The 17,284-nt window shown below is 49.5% G+C and overlaps 2 protein-coding genes across 4 annotated transcripts in view; one reads left to right on the forward strand and one right to left on the reverse strand.

Annotated features, from left to right (window-relative positions):
• The first annotated feature begins 724 nt into the window (after positions 1 to 724).
• Positions 725 to 11,626, forward strand: NCF2 (neutrophil cytosolic factor 2). 2 transcript variants are annotated; one of them, XM_049807498.1, is made up of 15 exons: positions 725 to 997; positions 1,491 to 1,573; positions 1,892 to 2,000; positions 2,226 to 2,360; positions 2,714 to 2,821; positions 3,814 to 3,873; positions 4,846 to 4,889; positions 5,102 to 5,243; positions 5,532 to 5,594; positions 5,983 to 6,065; positions 7,380 to 7,393; positions 8,502 to 8,667; positions 8,742 to 8,853; positions 9,102 to 9,264; positions 11,330 to 11,626. In XM_049807498.1, exons 1-15 carry the CDS (start codon positions 824 to 826, stop codon positions 11,425 to 11,427), a joined length of 1,554 nt encoding a protein of 517 aa, XP_049663455.1. In that variant the 5' UTR covers positions 725 to 823; the 3' UTR covers positions 11,428 to 11,626. The 2 variants fall into 2 exon arrangements, with proteins under 2 accessions (XP_049663455.1, XP_049663454.1); XM_049807497.1 differs by lacking the exon at positions 7,380 to 7,393 and adding an exon at positions 7,708 to 7,751 and having other exon boundaries at positions 5,983 to 6,061; positions 8,516 to 8,667.
• Positions 11,627 to 13,750: 2,124 nt separating this feature from the next.
• The window catches only part of SMG7 (SMG7 nonsense mediated mRNA decay factor), a 54,605-nt gene continuing 51,071 nt past the window's right edge, over positions 13,751 to 17,284 (reverse strand). For both annotated transcript variants that reach the window (XM_049807494.1, XM_049807496.1), the window contains 3 exons: positions 15,777 to 15,947; positions 15,536 to 15,687; positions 13,751 to 15,021 (listed from right to left, as the gene is read on the reverse strand). In XM_049807494.1, coding sequence (XP_049663451.1) covers positions 14,908 to 15,021; positions 15,536 to 15,687; positions 15,777 to 15,947 — 437 coding nt within the window. In that variant the 3' untranslated portion in view covers positions 13,751 to 14,907. The remainder of the gene's footprint in view (positions 15,022 to 15,535; positions 15,688 to 15,776; positions 15,948 to 17,284) is intronic.

The following is a 17,284-nucleotide window of genomic DNA, read 5'->3' on the forward strand; positions in this document are numbered from 1 at the left end:
CACCCAGCTCCAAACCTTCTGAGTCAGCAGGTCAGACCCCAGTCGTCGCTGCCTTTGGAGCTACCACACGCTCAGTGTCCCCCTACCCTCCCAACAGCGCTCCAGAGCCAGGTTACGCTCTGTTGGCCATAAAACACCTCAACAGAAGTGACCTTGGGCTGAGCACGAGTTAACCACCGCTGCCGGAGCCCAGCGTGGCACGGCCGCTGCCCCCCAAAGCCCCATCCTTGGGCAGCTCCACGCACCCCCAGCAGCGGAGCTCCTCACTGGGGCAACACCGTGGGGGGACAGGCAGGACAAAAGGTTTCCCAGGCTGTGCCTTGGGCTGTACCTCGCCTTCTGGGTTGGGCAGGCAGGCAGGACAGCCCCAGCCCAGCTGCAGGAGATGCCTGTGGGAACTATTTAGCAACTACCTTCATCGAGGACCACGCTTTGGAGGGCACAAGGGGCTCGGCTGCAGCGCTCGCCCTGTGGCTTTGCAACCCTAAATTTGACTGATCAACCACCCAGCCGACAAAATCCATGGCTTTTCATGAAAAACCCGGAGAAGGAAAACCCAAAGAGGCGAGGAGCTGCTGCCAGAGAGGAGCTGGTGTGCAACCCAAGGCAGCGCCGCGTGGAAACTCTCCGCGGCTGAGGCAGCCTCTGCCCCACTTCCCCATCCCGGGGCTGTTTCACTGACGTGAGCGAGGCCACTTCCTGCCAGGTTTGCAACACAGGCAGCAGGGAAGGCAGAAGTACGGGCAGAAGGGAGCTAGAGAGAGCCTTGAGCAGCACCGCGGGAAGGACGAGGAGAGGGGCAAAACGCCGTTCCCACCGCGCCATGTCCCTGGTTGAGACGATCCGGCTGTGGCAAGAAGGGGTGTGCGCGGCGGACGGGAAGGAATGGAGGGCAGCCCTGGGCGCCTTCATGGCTGTCCAGAACCCCCCTGCCAAAATCTGCTTTAACATCGGCTGCATCCACCTTGTTCTGGGGAAGCTGGCCGAGGCGGAGGAGGTAAGGTACAGTCCTTACAGTCACTACTCTGCTCACAGGCACCAGCGAGTTTGCACGTGCACCTGCCAGACAGACAGATGCGCTGGGAAAGGGAGGAATTAAGGGCCGTGGTCTGACTAAGGGAAGGATTCAGGGCCTTTTAAAGCGGGGATGAAGTGTGACACCCCTGGGCTGTTCCTGCTGGACCTGTTTTCTCGGTGGATCAGAGGTGAAGCAGCAGAAGAGGTGCACGGCTTGCTGCTTGCACTCTCTCCCTCCCAGATGTGACAGCAGGGCACTAAGCTGCTGAGCGAGCAGTAGCAGATGGTTCCAGCTCAAAAAAATTAGGAGCCTAGTACAGGCTCCACCATCCAGTGCCCAATGCTGTAGGGAGCCATAGGCCAAAGCCCAGCTTAGGCCACTGAGCTAAAGCAGAACAGGTATAACCACTCTACACCCTCATTTTTTTAAAGCTTTCTCACCCCTTTTTTGTCCCCCTCCTACCTCCATGCAGGCATTCACCCGGAGCATCGGCTGTGACAAGCACCTAGCAGTGGCTTATTTCCAGCGGGGGACTGTGTTTTACCGGAGGCAGAAGTGAGTGGAAGGGTTTAAAGTTTCTTTTTTTGCCACTTGCGGAGATGCCAGCCTTTGGCTGAGGACGGTCCCAGGCAGGTTGGTACCCCGGGGCCAAACTGCAACCCCTTGAGGTAGGACAGGCTCCTGTTCATCATCAGTTCAGTCCTGGGATTAACACCAACCTTGGAGCATCTCTCTTCCCCCTGGGGTATCCAAAACCACTACAAGGAGATAGGAGAGACCCAACCAAACTCAAACAAGTTTAAGTAAAGACTTAGAGGCACCTGCGAGGGGTGCCACCATGAGGTGGTGATGTCCTTGTCCTCTGCTCCACAGCCATGAAGATGCCATCAAAGATTTCAAAGAGGCACTGGCCCAGCTGCGAGGCAACCAGCTGATCGACTACAAGATCCTGGGGCTGCGGTACAGGCTTTTTGCTTGCGAGGTGAGAAAGACTTGGCCAGCAGTTTTGATCCCAAAGGGTTGTTCACCATCTCAAGAAATCTAAGAAGAAGACAGCCAACCTCTCTTTGTGCCTTGCAAAAAAGCAAGCAAACTGGTGCAGTGCTCTGTGTGGTGCCACCACCCTGCTGTCCTCTCCTTCGCCACACTCCTGGCCATGGTCTGGCTGCTCTAAAAGCTCATTTCCTTGCTCCCATCCCTCCGGCAGATACTCTACAACATCGCGCTGGTGTACGCCACAATGGAGGACTGGAAGAAAGCTGAGGAGTACCTGACACTGGCCATGAGTATGAAGAGTGAGCCCCAGCACAACAAGATCGACAGGGCAATGGAAGCCATCCTGGTAAGGAGGAGCAGGTCTTGCAGCCATCATGTTTGCTCACAGCAGCCCCACAGGGAGGAGTGAGATAAATACCAGAAAAATACCAGCCTTTTACCTCTGGCTTTAGCAGAGCAGGAGAAAACCACAGTGGGCTGACCAAAATGTGGGTGTCATAGTGAGATATGAGTTGGTGGGAAGAGCTTTGGGTCACTGGGGAGGCAGGGACGGGACGGGAAGATCAGGTTAAATTGGGCTGGCACGGTGGTGTTTTGATTTTACGAAGCGAGACCTTAACCCCAGAGGTAGAAAGAATGGGACATTAAGCAGTCCCTGCTCTCACCTCTGAAGAGTGCTATGACTTCTCTGTGCTACAGAAGCAGAAACTCTGCGAGCTGGTGGCCATTCCTGCAGGGAAGCTGTTTAGACCAAATGAAAAGCAAGTGGCTCAGCTGGAGAAGAAGGACTACCTGGGAAAGGCTATGGTAAGAAAGAAGCATCTTATTTATTTGGGACAAGCCTGTGGGCTGAGGAGAGCTGCTGACCGCCCTCTCACCACCCCTCTGAGCTGCTGTCTGCTGCCTGGTGGGCAGCCAGAGCTATGAGGCTGGTTCGTGCCTCAGGGATCCTCCCAGGCATGGAGGGAGGGGTGGCACATAGACGTCTCATGGGGAACAGGGACTCTGCAAGAATAGAGGAGCTAAAAGCATTTTTCTGCAGAGCATGGCCTATTTTCAGTTTCTCTCTTTAGTGAGACATAAGGGACAGTCAGTCAGCAACGAGCTGGAAAGGTTCCGCTGGAGCTTCAACTCGAGCCAAGATTTTTTTCAGGGGGAAAAAGAAGCTATTTAACATCTGACACCCACAAATGACCTCCAGCTCTTCCCCTGCTCCATTTGAAAGGAGCTTTTCAGCTCAGAGAAGCGAGTAAGCTTTTCTCCCATGAGTGTGCAAAATCCAAGCACTGGGAGATCATCCTTGAGCTCAGGTCCCGGGAGGTAGCACTCCTCCAGAAAGGGAACCATTGGCTGTGCAGGCACTGGGGAATGTGACGACCAAGAGCTAAGCAGCTCCTTGGGTGTCAGGGGAAGCCCAGAAACATGCACACAAACATTTAGGAATTTTCTAAATTATGTTTAAAGTCACCTATAGGAGGTAAAGGCTTGAGCTGGACACTTTGGCTCCCTTCAACATTTGTGATTAAAACATAAAGGGAAACTTTTAGGTTATAATGGCTCTAACCACAGTAACAACAAAGCTAAGAGCTAAGAACTTACCACAGCTGAGAGGTGAGCTTTGGTGCCAGAAGCACTCAGCCTGTAGTCAAAGATGCTTAGCCTAAAATCACAGCCCCTCTTGAATCTGAAGCATCCTGAGGACTTTGGCTTGCCCAACAGCAAAGGAGAAGGGTGGACATCAGAGGTCTAAGAGAGGTCTACAAGCACCAAGTCATTAACCTGTCTGTCTTTGGCTCTAGGTGGTGGCATCCGTGGTGGACAAGGACAATTTTTCAGGATTTGCTCCACTCCAACCACAGGTAAGGCACCACCAGTGAAAGTTCAGGGGGACGTGGGGATGGGTATCATCTCGCAGCTTGCCGAGGGCTCTGGCTCACAGTAGGGAGCAAATAGCAGCATCTCCACTGTGAACTTTCTGCTACTGCTGTGGGGAGGAGGCGGGCACTGCCTTCACATCTCAGCTGCTCTCTCCATCATCTCTGTCTAAGCTTGAGTGGAGAAACAAAAGCAGTTCTGCCTTCATTCTCCATCCTCCTCCCAGTTCCTGAAGCCCCTTACATTTTCCGTGCCATTTTCCTGATGATGTAGCAGCATCTTCCCATCTCTAAAGGCGCTCGAGAGTTTTTACAGGAGCTTTTTGGAAGGATACAGGGAAGTGCAGCCGCTGCAGCCTACGGCACCGTTACACAAGATAAAATATGCTCTTCTCAATGCAACCAAGTGTTGACACCTTGCTACAGGAGTCAGGCCTATTTCAAGTAGCTTCTTCAGAAGCCAGAGACCTTAAATTACCTCGGCAGGAGAGACCATAAAGCACTACAGCATGGGATTTTACAAGCAGGGTAATGGGAAAATACAGGGAAGCACAAGTTAGTTTAAACCAGCTCAAATCTCAAATCCTTGATCTCAACACTCTGTGAGCTCAACCCAAAATCAAGAGTGAAAACAGGATTGTCTCTGAAAACCAGCCACAGGTGGAAGAATCAGGAAACTGCTCCTTAGAAGGAGCAAAGCCAGTGATATTCTTCATGGCACTTAAGGCAGCTGCTTTATGCATCAGGGTGGCAGAGAGCCGAAAACCTACTGTAGCCAGCTGCAAAGCAGCAGAAAACTCCCTTTAGGTTCAAATTGTCTGACCTGACACCAGCCCAGGGAGGAAGGAACTGTGTAGGGGTGATGGCAGGCATGGTAGAAGGCTGCAGGACATTTCTGCAAAGCAACTGAAATCCTCCAGGTTACTGATCATTTTCTTTTTGTCTTCTTGTTGGCAGGCCTCTGGTCCCCCACCCAGGCCCAAGACTCCAGAAATCCTCACGTAAGTTGAATGAAGGATGGACAATGATACTAACCCACGCAGCCAGGTCCAACCCCATCCTGCACCATCGCAGCTGAGTGTCCACTGGCACCCAAAACTCAGGGGGGACTGGGAACAGATCATAGAAACATGGAGGTAGAGGTCTGGGTTCCCCCTACAAAGTAAAACAATGTCACCTGCTTTCCTGACCTGTCTGCTGCTCCCGCACCCAGGGCCCTCAAAGGGCAGCCGCACCGCGTCCTGTACGAGTTCATCCCCGAGACCGCTGAGGAGCTGCAGGTCCTGCCGGGAAACATTGTCTTTGTCCTGAAGAAGGAGAAGGACAATTGGGCTACAGTGATGTTCAACGGAAAGGTACCGGGACGTGCTTGGCAGGAGGGGGCAGATGCTGTGGGGTTCTGCAGAGGACTTGCAGGGCGAAGCCTTGCCATCAGCAACTGAGTTTCTGACTTAAGTCCCTTACATCCACCCTGGCTTAAACCACAGGGCTCAGTGAAACCCATCCAACCTGCAGCAACTAACCTTCAAGCCTCAGGGACTCTCCTGCAGTCAGGGTAGGGCGAGGACAAGCTCAGTTGTGTCCTCCAGCAGTGGGTTGCCTCCTTGCCAAGCAATCCCCACTCATCTCTCCTTCCCCCACAGAAAGGGATCGTCCCCTGCAACTACCTTGAGCCTGTGGAGCTCCAGAACAAGCTGCATATCCAGGTGAGGAATCCCAGGAGGAGATGGTGTCCTGGGGAGAGCAGATCCCCACACATGCACCCACCACCTATTCCAGGCCTTCCAGCAGGACCCATACCTGCAACTCCCTCCCCCTCGTAATGCTGGAGTTGGTCCTTCTGGCTCATGGTCACCTTAACACGAGCTCAGAGACCTCCAAAATCTGGGCAGATGGTGTGTTGATGGTCCCCTGGGTGGTGGTTGGCAATGCTGGGGAGATAAGGGGTAGCAAAGTCACCCCTCCCCGGTTCAAGACTCCAAACAGGCCTTGGGAAAATAGGGGGTTGGAGAGTGGGCTCCATGAGGCAGCAGTACCCCAGCTCCCTTAGGAAGGGTGGGATTGACAGCACTACCTTCTCCCCATCCGGCACAGGAAGAAACCCCTCTTGAAGCAGAGATCCCAGAGTCACCCAGCTCTGCCGCTCCAGAGAAGCCGCGGCGGCCAGCACCAGGTCAGTGAGGGGGAGCTGAAGGGATGGGGGTGCCTTAGGGGCAAAACACCCAGCAGCAAGTTTGAGATGGTTTCCTTGGTGCCATGTCCTCATGATTTCAGACCAGGGCTAGGGCTTATCTCCATCTTGTTCCCGGACCCAGGATGGGGAGACATTAAAGCAAGAAGCAGAGACAGCAGCTGAAGTACTGAGTAAAATAGAGCACATGGGTCCCCAAGGAAAGCAAGTCCCTCCATGCTCTTAATTAGCACAGCGACTAATCGGAAAAAGGACCTTGGGATAGGAATGGGGCAAGAGACCCCACTTGTCCAAGTCTTGAAGTAGAAGGTTCCTTACAGGTTTCTCCTTAGAGCAGGGCACCTCCGATGATTCTAGTGCTGCTGTGAGCTGGGCTAGATTCGAAGGAGCTCTCGTTGCCCTGGGAAAGGGATTCCTGGCCGATGCTACCTGGTGTCCCATGTCCCAGGCCTGGGGCACTAGGGCCACTGCATCGCCCCCAGCACACTTGTTTCAGGATGTTGGGAAGCCAAAACAGGGCTCTGCTGCCTGTATCTGCGCTGCTGCAGGAGCACTCAGGTGCACGGTCCGAAATTACTGTTCAAAGCTGGGGATTATGTGTGTCTTGGACACATGAGAATGCGAGTTCAAACAAAGAGCTGGGAAGAAGCATTGTGAGTTGCCCTCTCCAGAAAACATCACGCGGTGCTCAGACGTAGAAGCTCCACACCACTGCAGGAAAAACACATTTGGGGTAGAAAATACCACTGTGCAGAGACTGTACTGCACAGGTGTTAACCTGCTGCAGTTTATTTTGGCCACCGATGGCCAACCTGCCAAAAAAACCCAGGAATATGTGGACAACCAATTGCCAAGTCCCCTGCTCTGAGGTGGGCCTGAGCCAGTCGATGGTGGGAAAGACCACTAATGACAGGACAGGGCTCATGTCCCAAGCAGCACAGCCTTGTAGGCGGTGCAGTGGTAAAGTTGATATAGAAGATGGCTGCGGCTCATGGGAGTTAAGGGAAAACAGGTCAGGCACCCAACAACCTCAAAGAGCATCTTTATGGCACCAAAAGCCGTTGCAGATCTAGCAGCAGGACCACATTCAGCAGCATAGCTCCATCTCTTCCCATAACGAGCACAGTCGTGTCAAAGCACTGACAAAATGGAGAGCACATCCTTGTGAAGAGAATTCAACGGATTGGCATAAAATCACCCTACCTGGAGGTCTGAATTTAGCTTTACAACCCCAGAGAAGGACAGGGATTGCCTCTGGTTTTCAGTGTAGACCTAGGGAGATCAGAACAGCAAAGAGCAGCTCAAGTTTTTTGTGTTTTTTTTTTTTTTTGTTAAGTCCACCCAGGAAGGACATCCCACCCCTAAAGCTCCCATCCCTGTAAGAGGGAAGGCACAGAGCCCAAACCTCTGCTCGGTGGTTATATCTAAATCTTACAGATGAAGCCCATCGCAGCTGATGCTGCATCCGTTCAAGGGACCACTGCTGGCTCCGGGGTTGGTTGATGTTGCTGCAGATCATGATGGGTGTTGAGGAGAAGGCATGCAGGAGATCTGAATGTGTATTTAGGCACAGAGCAGCAAGGCCTACTCTGTCCCACTTGCTCAGCCACCTCCTTCGTCCTCCACAGACTACGTTCCTGCTACTGCAACGCAGCCGAGAGACGCAGCAAAGGTAACATCTCATGAACGCAGACCCTGAGATCCTGTTGGCATTACAAATCTGCATTTATTGCATGTTGAAAAGTGCTGGCATGCCCTGCCAGCACCATGGCCCTGGAAATGTTTCAGGTTTTCATTGTTCAGGAGCTTGTCCAAAGCACCACAACAGAGCTAGGGACCAGCAGGTCATCAGGACCCAAAGAGGTGACTAGGGTTGCTTTTTGTGAGTTCTCCTCCAGGTCCACTCCCCAGTGGACCCGGGGCTGTCAGCAGACCCGTTGTACGACTCTCACCTTGGTTGACCAGCGGCATTTGAGAAGGGAGAAAAAGGAGAGAGCTTGGCTGTAATGCACATGCTCTTGGGCAGGGTCAGCACATCAGAAGCTCACGCTGGGGAGAGAGATGGAAAAATACAACAAACCCAACTCAAAAAAAAGCATGAGGGGGTTGGAGGGTAGACACACCTTGAATTTGGTCACCTGAAAGCCAAAATTTAGTTACCAAGTGCCTAATCTCTTACTGCGCTCTCTCCTGGGACGAGCCCAGGGCTGCCAACCAGCGCACATCCAACCATAGCTTGGGTGGCACGGCCGCTGACCTGCCCCAAGGGAAGTACCAAAGGCTGTACATGCTAGCAGAGAAGTCTCCCCAACCAGTAGCCAGTTGACACCCCGCAGCTCAGAGTTGACTGAAGCGACCACAGTTTCCACATCCCGGTCCCCTCTCCCTGCCCTCACCAAGCCACGCAAGCTCTGACATTCAGTTTACCACCTGCAGGAGGCCAAAGCAGCCATCTCCAGCCCCCACATCCTCAAGGTGCATTACAAATACACAGTCGCCCTGCAAGTCGAGCCAGGCCTCTCCTACACAGAGCTCCTGGACCTGGTTTGCAAGAAACTGGAGCTCCAGCCCGAGCACGCACAGCTGAGGTGAGGTGCTGCCCGCTGCAGGAGCTGTGTTTTCAGGGCTCCCACCCTTTACCCTACGTCCTGTGCACACCCAGGTACAAGTCTGCAGAGAGCCAAGCGCTGGTGACGCTGAGCGCGGATAACCTGGAGGCGGCTTGGAGGCAGAGCAAGGACAACTGTCTGACAGTCTGGTGCGACATCACAGAGGTCAGTGATGGCTGGTGGTGGCGGCCAACTTTTCTGCCCGCTCCCGGCAAGGAACCTAAGCAGACGTTGCCTTTGCTTTCCTTGCTGCAAGCGCAGGCTTGTGGCTTTCAAAGCAAGGCAGCGACCTCATGAAAGGCAGAGGAGCAAAGAGTGGGTGAAGAGAAGAAGCAGGGCTTGTGTCTCTTACCCTAGTACAAATAAAAAGGAGAAGCCAAAAGGCGTCCTTACCAGCTTATTTCCTGCCCTAGGGAGAAGGGTTTTTACCGGACAGCAAACCAGAGGAGTCGCTGCAGGAGCCAGTGCCGGAGGAGACAGGACCAACCCAAGTTGTAGCCCAATACAGTTATGAAGCTACCCAACCTGAAGACCTGGAATTTCAGGCGGGAGACGTGATACTCATTTTATCCAAAGGTAATCCTGCTCTTCCTGCGATAGGGGAGGGGAGGGACCTCCCAGCTCTGGTGAGAGCATGAGTCTGACCCCGAGATGCTGAGCACCTGGAACAGCTGCTGCTCAGTTCAGTGGAAGTTGTGGGTTCCCAACATCTGCCAGTCAGGCCAAAAACTCAGGTATTTGGTCAGACACTGGATGCACGTTCTTCAGTGGATCCTACAAGCCTCACTGGGGACTTTGATCTCTTTCCCCAAACCCTCCTGTCCTCCAAACAAACTGTTCATGCTGCAGACCTGCAGAGCAACAGCCTGGTTCAGGCAGTCTTCACTGACAGCAAAGCTCTCCTGCAAGTTGCAGTTTGTGACATTTAGATGGAAGACAGGCTGCTCAGATTTCTGCCACAGGGCACTCTGAGAAAGCTTGCATTGCATGCAAACACTGTACAAGATGGGTTAGAAAAGAAGCTTGCAGAGATTGCATGAGCATGAGGTGGCAGCTGGAAGCCAGGGGAAAGGACAACCCAAAGACACGTGAGAGTTGCTTTCCTCCACGTTGCTAAGAGCTTTGTCACTGCACTTTCAGTTTCCAGATTCACAGGGCAAATTTGCTCCATCCCCGTGAAAGAAAGAAAAAAAATAATCCAACCTACTGAGGTGTTTCTAGCTTCTGCTTTGCATGCTCCTGCTGAAGGACAGGGTTTTCGGCTTACCAGGCAATTCTCTGGAGCCACAAGACAAGCAGGAGCTGAAGTCTGCAAGATTGCTTTCTACAAGTGCCTTCTTCCACCACAACGGCCTTGTGCTGTAGCAGCAGCAGAGCCCCTCCAGCTCTACCATGGGCTTCCCACCCAAGCATCAGTGTTACACACACTTCTTCCAACATATTTGGATCACACCCCCATTTCTGCCACCCCCTTCCCCAAACACTTTCAAGGCAGGAGAGTTTCACTTGAGCTGTGTTTAAGCTTACTGATCGCAGTTTATTCTTTTAAAGGAGATGCCTCATTTTGGCTGCCACCCCCGCAATGGGAAAATGCTCCTACTCCTATTCCTCTCAACTGGCACCTTTTTCTGGCTGGTTTTCTTTTTAAGGGTACAATCTTCCATTAGCCTCAATCCTCTTCAATATTAGTCTTCAGTGCTTCTATGAGAATTGAGGCTTAAATACAGACTAAATCTCAGCAAGATCTAGAACATGTTTTTGAGTTGGATCTTTTCAAGCCTGTGCAGAATGCACAGGAGGGAGGACAAAGTTACCATGCTTCAGCAAAAAGCTGCTGGTGAGCCCGTATCAGGTGAAGAATTACGTACAGACGCTGCCCAGGGCATTTGTTTCCCTCCTCAGTTGAGCGTGAGTGAAATCAAGACATCAGGAATAGTTTTAAAGGCAAAATCATTACGATACTTTGCTATATGTAGCTCTATCACTAATTTGTGCTGGCTGGCAGGCTTCAACAGCAGTACACAAGCTATCGTAGTCCTCTCTCCACTGCTGTACAGATGAGTTTTTGCACTGTACAACATTGATGACTCCCCCCACCCCAGGGAGGTATATATATTTCCCATCCAAAAGTTGGTTCTCACCTTATTTGGTTCCCCACAGCAAGTTTTCAGAGCTCCTACACTTTACTCAATCCAGGGTAGCAGACAGAGGGTTTTGCTTTGGGTGGGTTTTGGGTTGGGTTTTTTTTTTTTGCTTTTTTTAATACAAACATGGAACAGCAGGTAAAAATACACTTTAGTTGGCATCTTGAAGACGACAGCCCAAGGTCTCAGATCCTTGCTTTGTTTCTGTGGCCTTCTATTCAAAGTAGTTTCTAAGCCCCTTGGTCTCTATTTTTGTCTACTTTCCCCAGTTTCATCTGGCAGTGCGTTCTTTCTTACCTTACAGCTTTGGTCTCTACCTCATTCCTCCCCAGGCCCTTTCTCCACATACCTCTCTTTACCAAGCTTTAGCACGGCTAAAAGGTTTATCAGTAGAAAACCTTAAAATGGTTATGTCAAGCCTGTCTGTAGCACATAGAGGTTATTATGCTCCTGTATATCCCTAGGGTGACAAAAATTGTGTCACTTTTATCTTCCAGTGAATGAAGACTGGTTAGAAGGCCAGTGCAATGGGAAGATAGGCATCTTCCCATCCGCTTTTGTTCAACAGTCTAACACTAAAGACCCAGAGATGTGATTTCAGAAGAGCTTAAAGTCATGGACATGGAAAGAAATTAATAATTCAACTGTTGCAATTAAGAAGTTTCCATATTAATCACTGCATCTGAAGATGAACTTTAAATATTATTGCTACTTGTATTAAAAGCTTTATTTTTTTATTTTACCTTTTGCATTGTTCTCTAAAACAGGTACTTATTAAAAAGTTGCTAATTGTCTTCCTGTTAGGAATACATTCAGTCCTAAAACCTGTGCTTGCCAAGAGACTTGCTCTGTCCCACCAGCCCTACCCTTAACAAAGCTTTTATACAGACATGCCAGCAGCCAGGAAAACCCTCGAGAGGGTGGTGCCACTTGCATTTACAGCCCTGCCAACAGATCCAGAAGAGGAAGTGGCATTCAGGAAGCTACAGACCGGGCAAGGCTGAACAGCGTTTGCTTCCTTAAAACATTACTGCCAACCCCAAGAGCTTAAGGGACACCGTGCAGCCTCACCCTGCTCCAACTGACAATGCACTTCAAAAAATCACACTGACTTTGAAAACCCCCACCAATAAACGTATACACATTTTGCTTCACCTTTGGGAGCCGTATCTCAAAGCTTTTTCTCAACAGTTAGAAGAGACAGTAACTGAGAAAGACACTGCCTGGAATCTCAGCAGGTCATACAGCATTGTCTCTTTATAAAAGCCTACACAACTTTGATGCCCCATTCCCTATTCAAGAGGTTTGCCCCCCTCTGTACTTGGCGCTACTTTCACAGTATTTCACCTTTCCTGGCTGCTGACAGCTGGTACTTCTGGCATTTTAAAATTATCTACCTTGCCCCATCCTCAAAACACACAAGCTGTAGGTATGGCCAGCCACCTACAGCATTGGGAGCGCTTTCCTTTAAAGGTGCTAAGGGCAGCGGTTTCCCCTCTTCAGATCCTATCACACAAGTTCAGGACAACCCCACTGTCCCAATAAACTAAATATCATATTTATTTTTAAAGGAACTTACTCTGAAGAGTTGTCTGGATACAGTGAACACATGTCATTTCAAAACCAGAACATCTCTGTAGTGTTCTTTGACACATTTAGAAGTATGCCGTTTCAAAACTGGCTGCAAACAGTCAACATCCCGAACTGCAGGCAGGTCGACAGCAGAAGGATCTGTGTCCTCCAACTCCCCCTGCCTGTGCTCTATCTGGTTCAGTCTGCAACTGAAGAAGAGCTTTGCAAGCTACTCCCGTCCCAGATTTTTGGTTTGGTACTTAAAACGCATTGCACACAGGAAGTACAAAACCATGATCCAATTATCTTGCACTGAGCCCAAGCCAGAAACTGTTATTTATTTAGTTCTCTTTCAATTAGAAAAAAAAAAGAAAAAAATCAACTTCTGACTTCTCCAAAAAAATAATGCATTTTTATAAGCCTGCAGCCAAGTTACACAGGAAATAAATGCTACACACAGACCTGGGTGGAGAGAACATGGTTTAATTAAAGGCAAAGCTGATTTCAGCAGCTGCAGTTCTTGCACAGACAGACAATAAACACAAAAAAAGCTTACGACACAAACCAGTTTCTGTTGGGGGCCCCTTCCCTCGCTCCCCCAGGCATCGGAGGGCAGGAGGGGAGTCCCAGCCAAGAGTCGGACACATTCCCGAGGCTGGATGCTCATGCACAAGTGGAACGGTGCGGCTGGGACCCTGGCACTGCCGGGAGTGAGATGGCGAACCTGGTTAGCTCGTCTAGGGTGCAAGAGTCAGTGACGGTTCAAACACTGGAATGTCGCAGCTGCCTGGGTGCACAGCTCGATACACAAACCAGGAGGGCTGGAGGGAAGTACAGAGAGGTTTGGTTCACGTTACCACTGGGTGGGAACTTCACTTTTTGGACTTTTTAAAGGAAATACAGCTTTGAAATGCAACGAAGAACAGTGATGTTGCTAAGGTGGAGATCGTGGGGGAGCTGCTCATACCCCAAGAGGGGTATCGTTTCTCCTCCGTCTTCCCTTTTTGTATTTTTTGGGGCTGCCCAGACTCCAGTGTCACTTCGGCTTCTGCATGTGCTTTGCTCTGCAGCTGACTTTCAGCTCAGAGATCCTGAATCATCACACAAACCCCTACTGCTAAACACAGCAAATGGACGTTGAGATTGTTTCCGTAACTTCCCTGGGAAACCTAACAAAAATGCTGTCCTTTTCTTTAACGAAGCTTCCAGTCTTCCTTCCCCCTAATAAATAGCAAATAAAACATTTTCCTTTTCCCTTCTGCACCTTTTCATCTATGAACAGCACTATGCTTTCTTCCGTGTGTGGGTTACACACGTGTGTCCACGGGTGCCTTGAATTTCATTCTGGAACTGAAAGTTTGGGGCTGCAGCTGGGGGCGGGGGGGATGGGGGGGACAGGTTTCTGCAGAGCTGATGCGTGCCTGCGGGGGTGCGTACATTCCGCACTGTCCACGCTGACTGTCGGCTTTACCCAGCCCTGCTGGACCCCTGACTATTTTCTGCAAGATGTTGCACATTGGTAATGAAACTACTAGCATCCAGCAAAGATAGGAGGATGGAGAGAGAAAGAAAAAAAAACCCCAAACAAAAACCACTGAAAGCTTTCTACCTACCTATTAAAATGAGTCAGGCTGTGAATGCACAGACTAGCTTGCCCTTTGTGGGGCTAGCCACTATGCTACAGTAAAATGTACAGGAATCAAACATTAATTTAAAACCCCATAGCAGTTAACTTGCTTGTCCAGCAGAGTGCTGCAATGCCCCACGTCACCAATTATAGCTCAAACACCTGCTGAGAGGAGGGCATTTCATGCTGGAGTCTCTAACCCACCCATGGGCTGGCCAAAGCCTTTGGGTGAAAGGTGAAGTGGTGCCAAGTGCCAGACTCTCCTTCATGAAACTCCTTTGCTAGCCCAGGAGATAGAGCCCCACCTTGCCACCAACCACCTCTGACCAGAGCAGCAACTGGGGCTTTCATTGCTACACACTGACTACGAAGCACGTCTGTGTACGGAAGAATTCAGTGTGATCTTACTACTGAGATAGTAATAAAGATGTTTAGGAGTAATTTCAACTACATTCTCAGTCAGCAAAGCAATCATTAATGGATTCCTATTTTATCTCCCCAAAGAGAGGAAAAGGATTGAGAAGTTCTCATTGGCTTCTCCCATCTGCCCTTCATTCTCAGCTTTTACTTCCCATGTGGCTGGGGACATGCACGATGGAGAAGGTGAGAGGCGGTGATATCAGGTTACTGAGTGAGACAAACAGCAGTTCCTCTCTCCCTCCAAAGGGCCCAGGGATGGGAGAGTTCCTGATGTTGTTTTCTTGCACTGCAGACATTTTGTGCACACTCAGTGGGTTGGTGGAGCACTTACGCCCTCCTGACAGCAAGGAACAGAAGAGAGGGCTGCCACCTGCACAGGACTGTGTGGGCCAGTCCTGCAAACCCAACATGCCATGGTTTATGGAGCCTTCGTTTGCAAGGGTTGCCACCTCTGTCTCAATGCGGCGGGTTCATGGTGCCTTGTCCGCGTTGCTGCTTCTGCTTCTGCTGCATTAACAGCTGCTCCAGGGCTGAGGGTCCAGGATGCATCATGGAACTGGACCAGATGGACTAAAAACAAACAGCCAACACTAGCACCTCCTTGCGTTAGACAGCCCCCTCTTACAGATGAGAAAGTGGAGATGGTTTTCTATATTCTCCCTCTTTATCACTCATACCTGGCTTATCATGAAAGTTATCCAGACTTCAAAGAAAGCTTTCTAAAAAGAGGCTCCCTGGAAGAAGCTCATCCTCCTCCAGAATCCTCATTACCATAAATATTCATCCCACATTAACAATTACTAATTTGAGACTAGTCAAAGCAAATGTTGTAATTTCTTCCAGTTCTGCCATCCTGATCTCGTTCTAGAACATATCCTAGAACAGCAAGAACTGGAAAACTGTGACATCTTCCAGCACTGGTCACACCTCCCACATTGCCTGCATAGGTCAATCTGCAGAAAAAGCCTTTGGTTTCTGACACTGAACTCTGACACCTGCAATAGGCTAACACCCATCACTGGATCTTCTGGCCCCATAGACAAGCACCCTGAGCATTCCTGAGCACAGTTTCAGTCAAGCATACCTTCAGGCTCTCCATAAGCACAGCTGAGGAGTCCTCCATAGCGGGAGGGCCTTGCGCTGCCCAGGTGCCACTGGGAGCACTGGACTGGTGCCAGCTGCTCTCTGAAGATGACGATGTTGCTGGGAGATAGTCCAGACCAAACCCTCCTATTGCTAAAACGGGAGAAAGACAAGTTCAAAGGAAACCACTGCAAAACAAAACTGTCAGCTGGCTTCACGCAAGCCTGGAACCCAGCACTTGCCTGGCTTATCTGTTTTCCAGCGGTCTGCAACTCTCCTGTCTCTGTTGTCTGGAGTCCCAATAGGTCCGAAGTTGGAGAAGGGAACAGAATTGTGGTTATGGGTTGGAGGGGAGCTTGGCAAGCTGCTAGGGTTGGAGGAGTGAGGAGACTGGCTGGCTGGTGTCGAATGATCTAGTGATTACAAGGCAAGAGGAAAAAGGTCAACAGAAACAGCAGGAGCTTCCTGATTTTGAATTTCTTAGTGCTGCTGCAAATACAGCCATCACCCAGTTTTCTCCAATACTGAAGGTCAGTTTTTATTCCCTCCATTACACCAGCATAATGCAAATTCCTAAGTTTTGAGTGAAAATTTTTGTGCATATAAGAACAGAATGACTGTGTTTAATGAATACATGTGCTTACCAGAAAAATCAAAAACCAGGAAACCTCAAAAGGGCTGGCTAGCCAAAGTGAGTTTTCCCCATGTTTCTTGAAGAACTTTTCTCAAACTGAAAAAAATACCTGTCTCTAAGCTTGACAAACCAATTTAAAAAAAAGACATTAGACCTTGAGGAGTTTGCAAGTTTACAGCTCAAACTCCCAAGCCTGTGAATGTTTATGCTTCTATGAGTCTTAAAAGCAATTCAGACCAGAACCCAATACTGAGCAAGAGAGGAGAGCAAGCATGGAAAAGCTTATCTGCAGGCAGGAGAAAATGATGCCTGAAAACAACACAGTATAGCAGAGTGGCAGGAGACTATGCAGTCTTGAATGAAGAGGTGAAGGGAGAGAAAGCTGAAACCACGTGAGCCATAAATCCTGCTAGAATAAAAGTGCTTTGCAACTCCTTCCATTTCTCCCACAAATGGTTATTCCTGGTTCGTTGCAAAAGTTTCAGTGCAACCAAAAATCTCATCCAGTGCAGATGTCATTTAAAATCCACTCATTACTTAGATTCAACTAATTCCTCCCCTCACGCTCTTCTGGATTTTTAGTGAGAATAAAATAATGACATAATAGTTTTGTTTTATGTCTTTAATATAATTACTGGGGAAAAAGCTGGTTTGCTTTGTAGGCTGCTTAATAGTAAAAAAAACCCCCCAAACCCAAAAACCCACTGTCATATTTTCCACCACACCATTCAGTCATATAGTTTCTTTCTCTTTCCAATATCTACATTATGAAGTCCAGTTCTTCCTGCTTTTTCCGAAGTAGCAACACTGAAAGTATATGGATGCTTGAGTTAAAGCCCTACCCCCAAATGCTTGTCAGGAATCTAAGTTAAAGACTTCAGGATTTAACACCTACAACTTTTATCCTGCTCAACTACTTCAATTAAAATCCAGGTTCTTACACTATATTAATTACAGAATCCCCTCATATTTCTGAAGATATATTAAAAAAAGCAAAGAGAAACCTTCAGATACCTTGTCAAGCAGGTATTTTTTTAATTTCCAGTTAAATGTAACTTGCAGTAGGTTCAGAATTAACTCAAATCCTCTTAAATCACTAGACACAAGAAAAACCAT

The sequence above is a fragment of the Accipiter gentilis genome, chromosome 8 (assembly GCF_929443795.1).
Source record: "Accipiter gentilis chromosome 8, bAccGen1.1, whole genome shotgun sequence".
NCBI lineage: Eukaryota > Metazoa > Chordata > Aves > Accipitriformes > Accipitridae > Astur > Astur gentilis.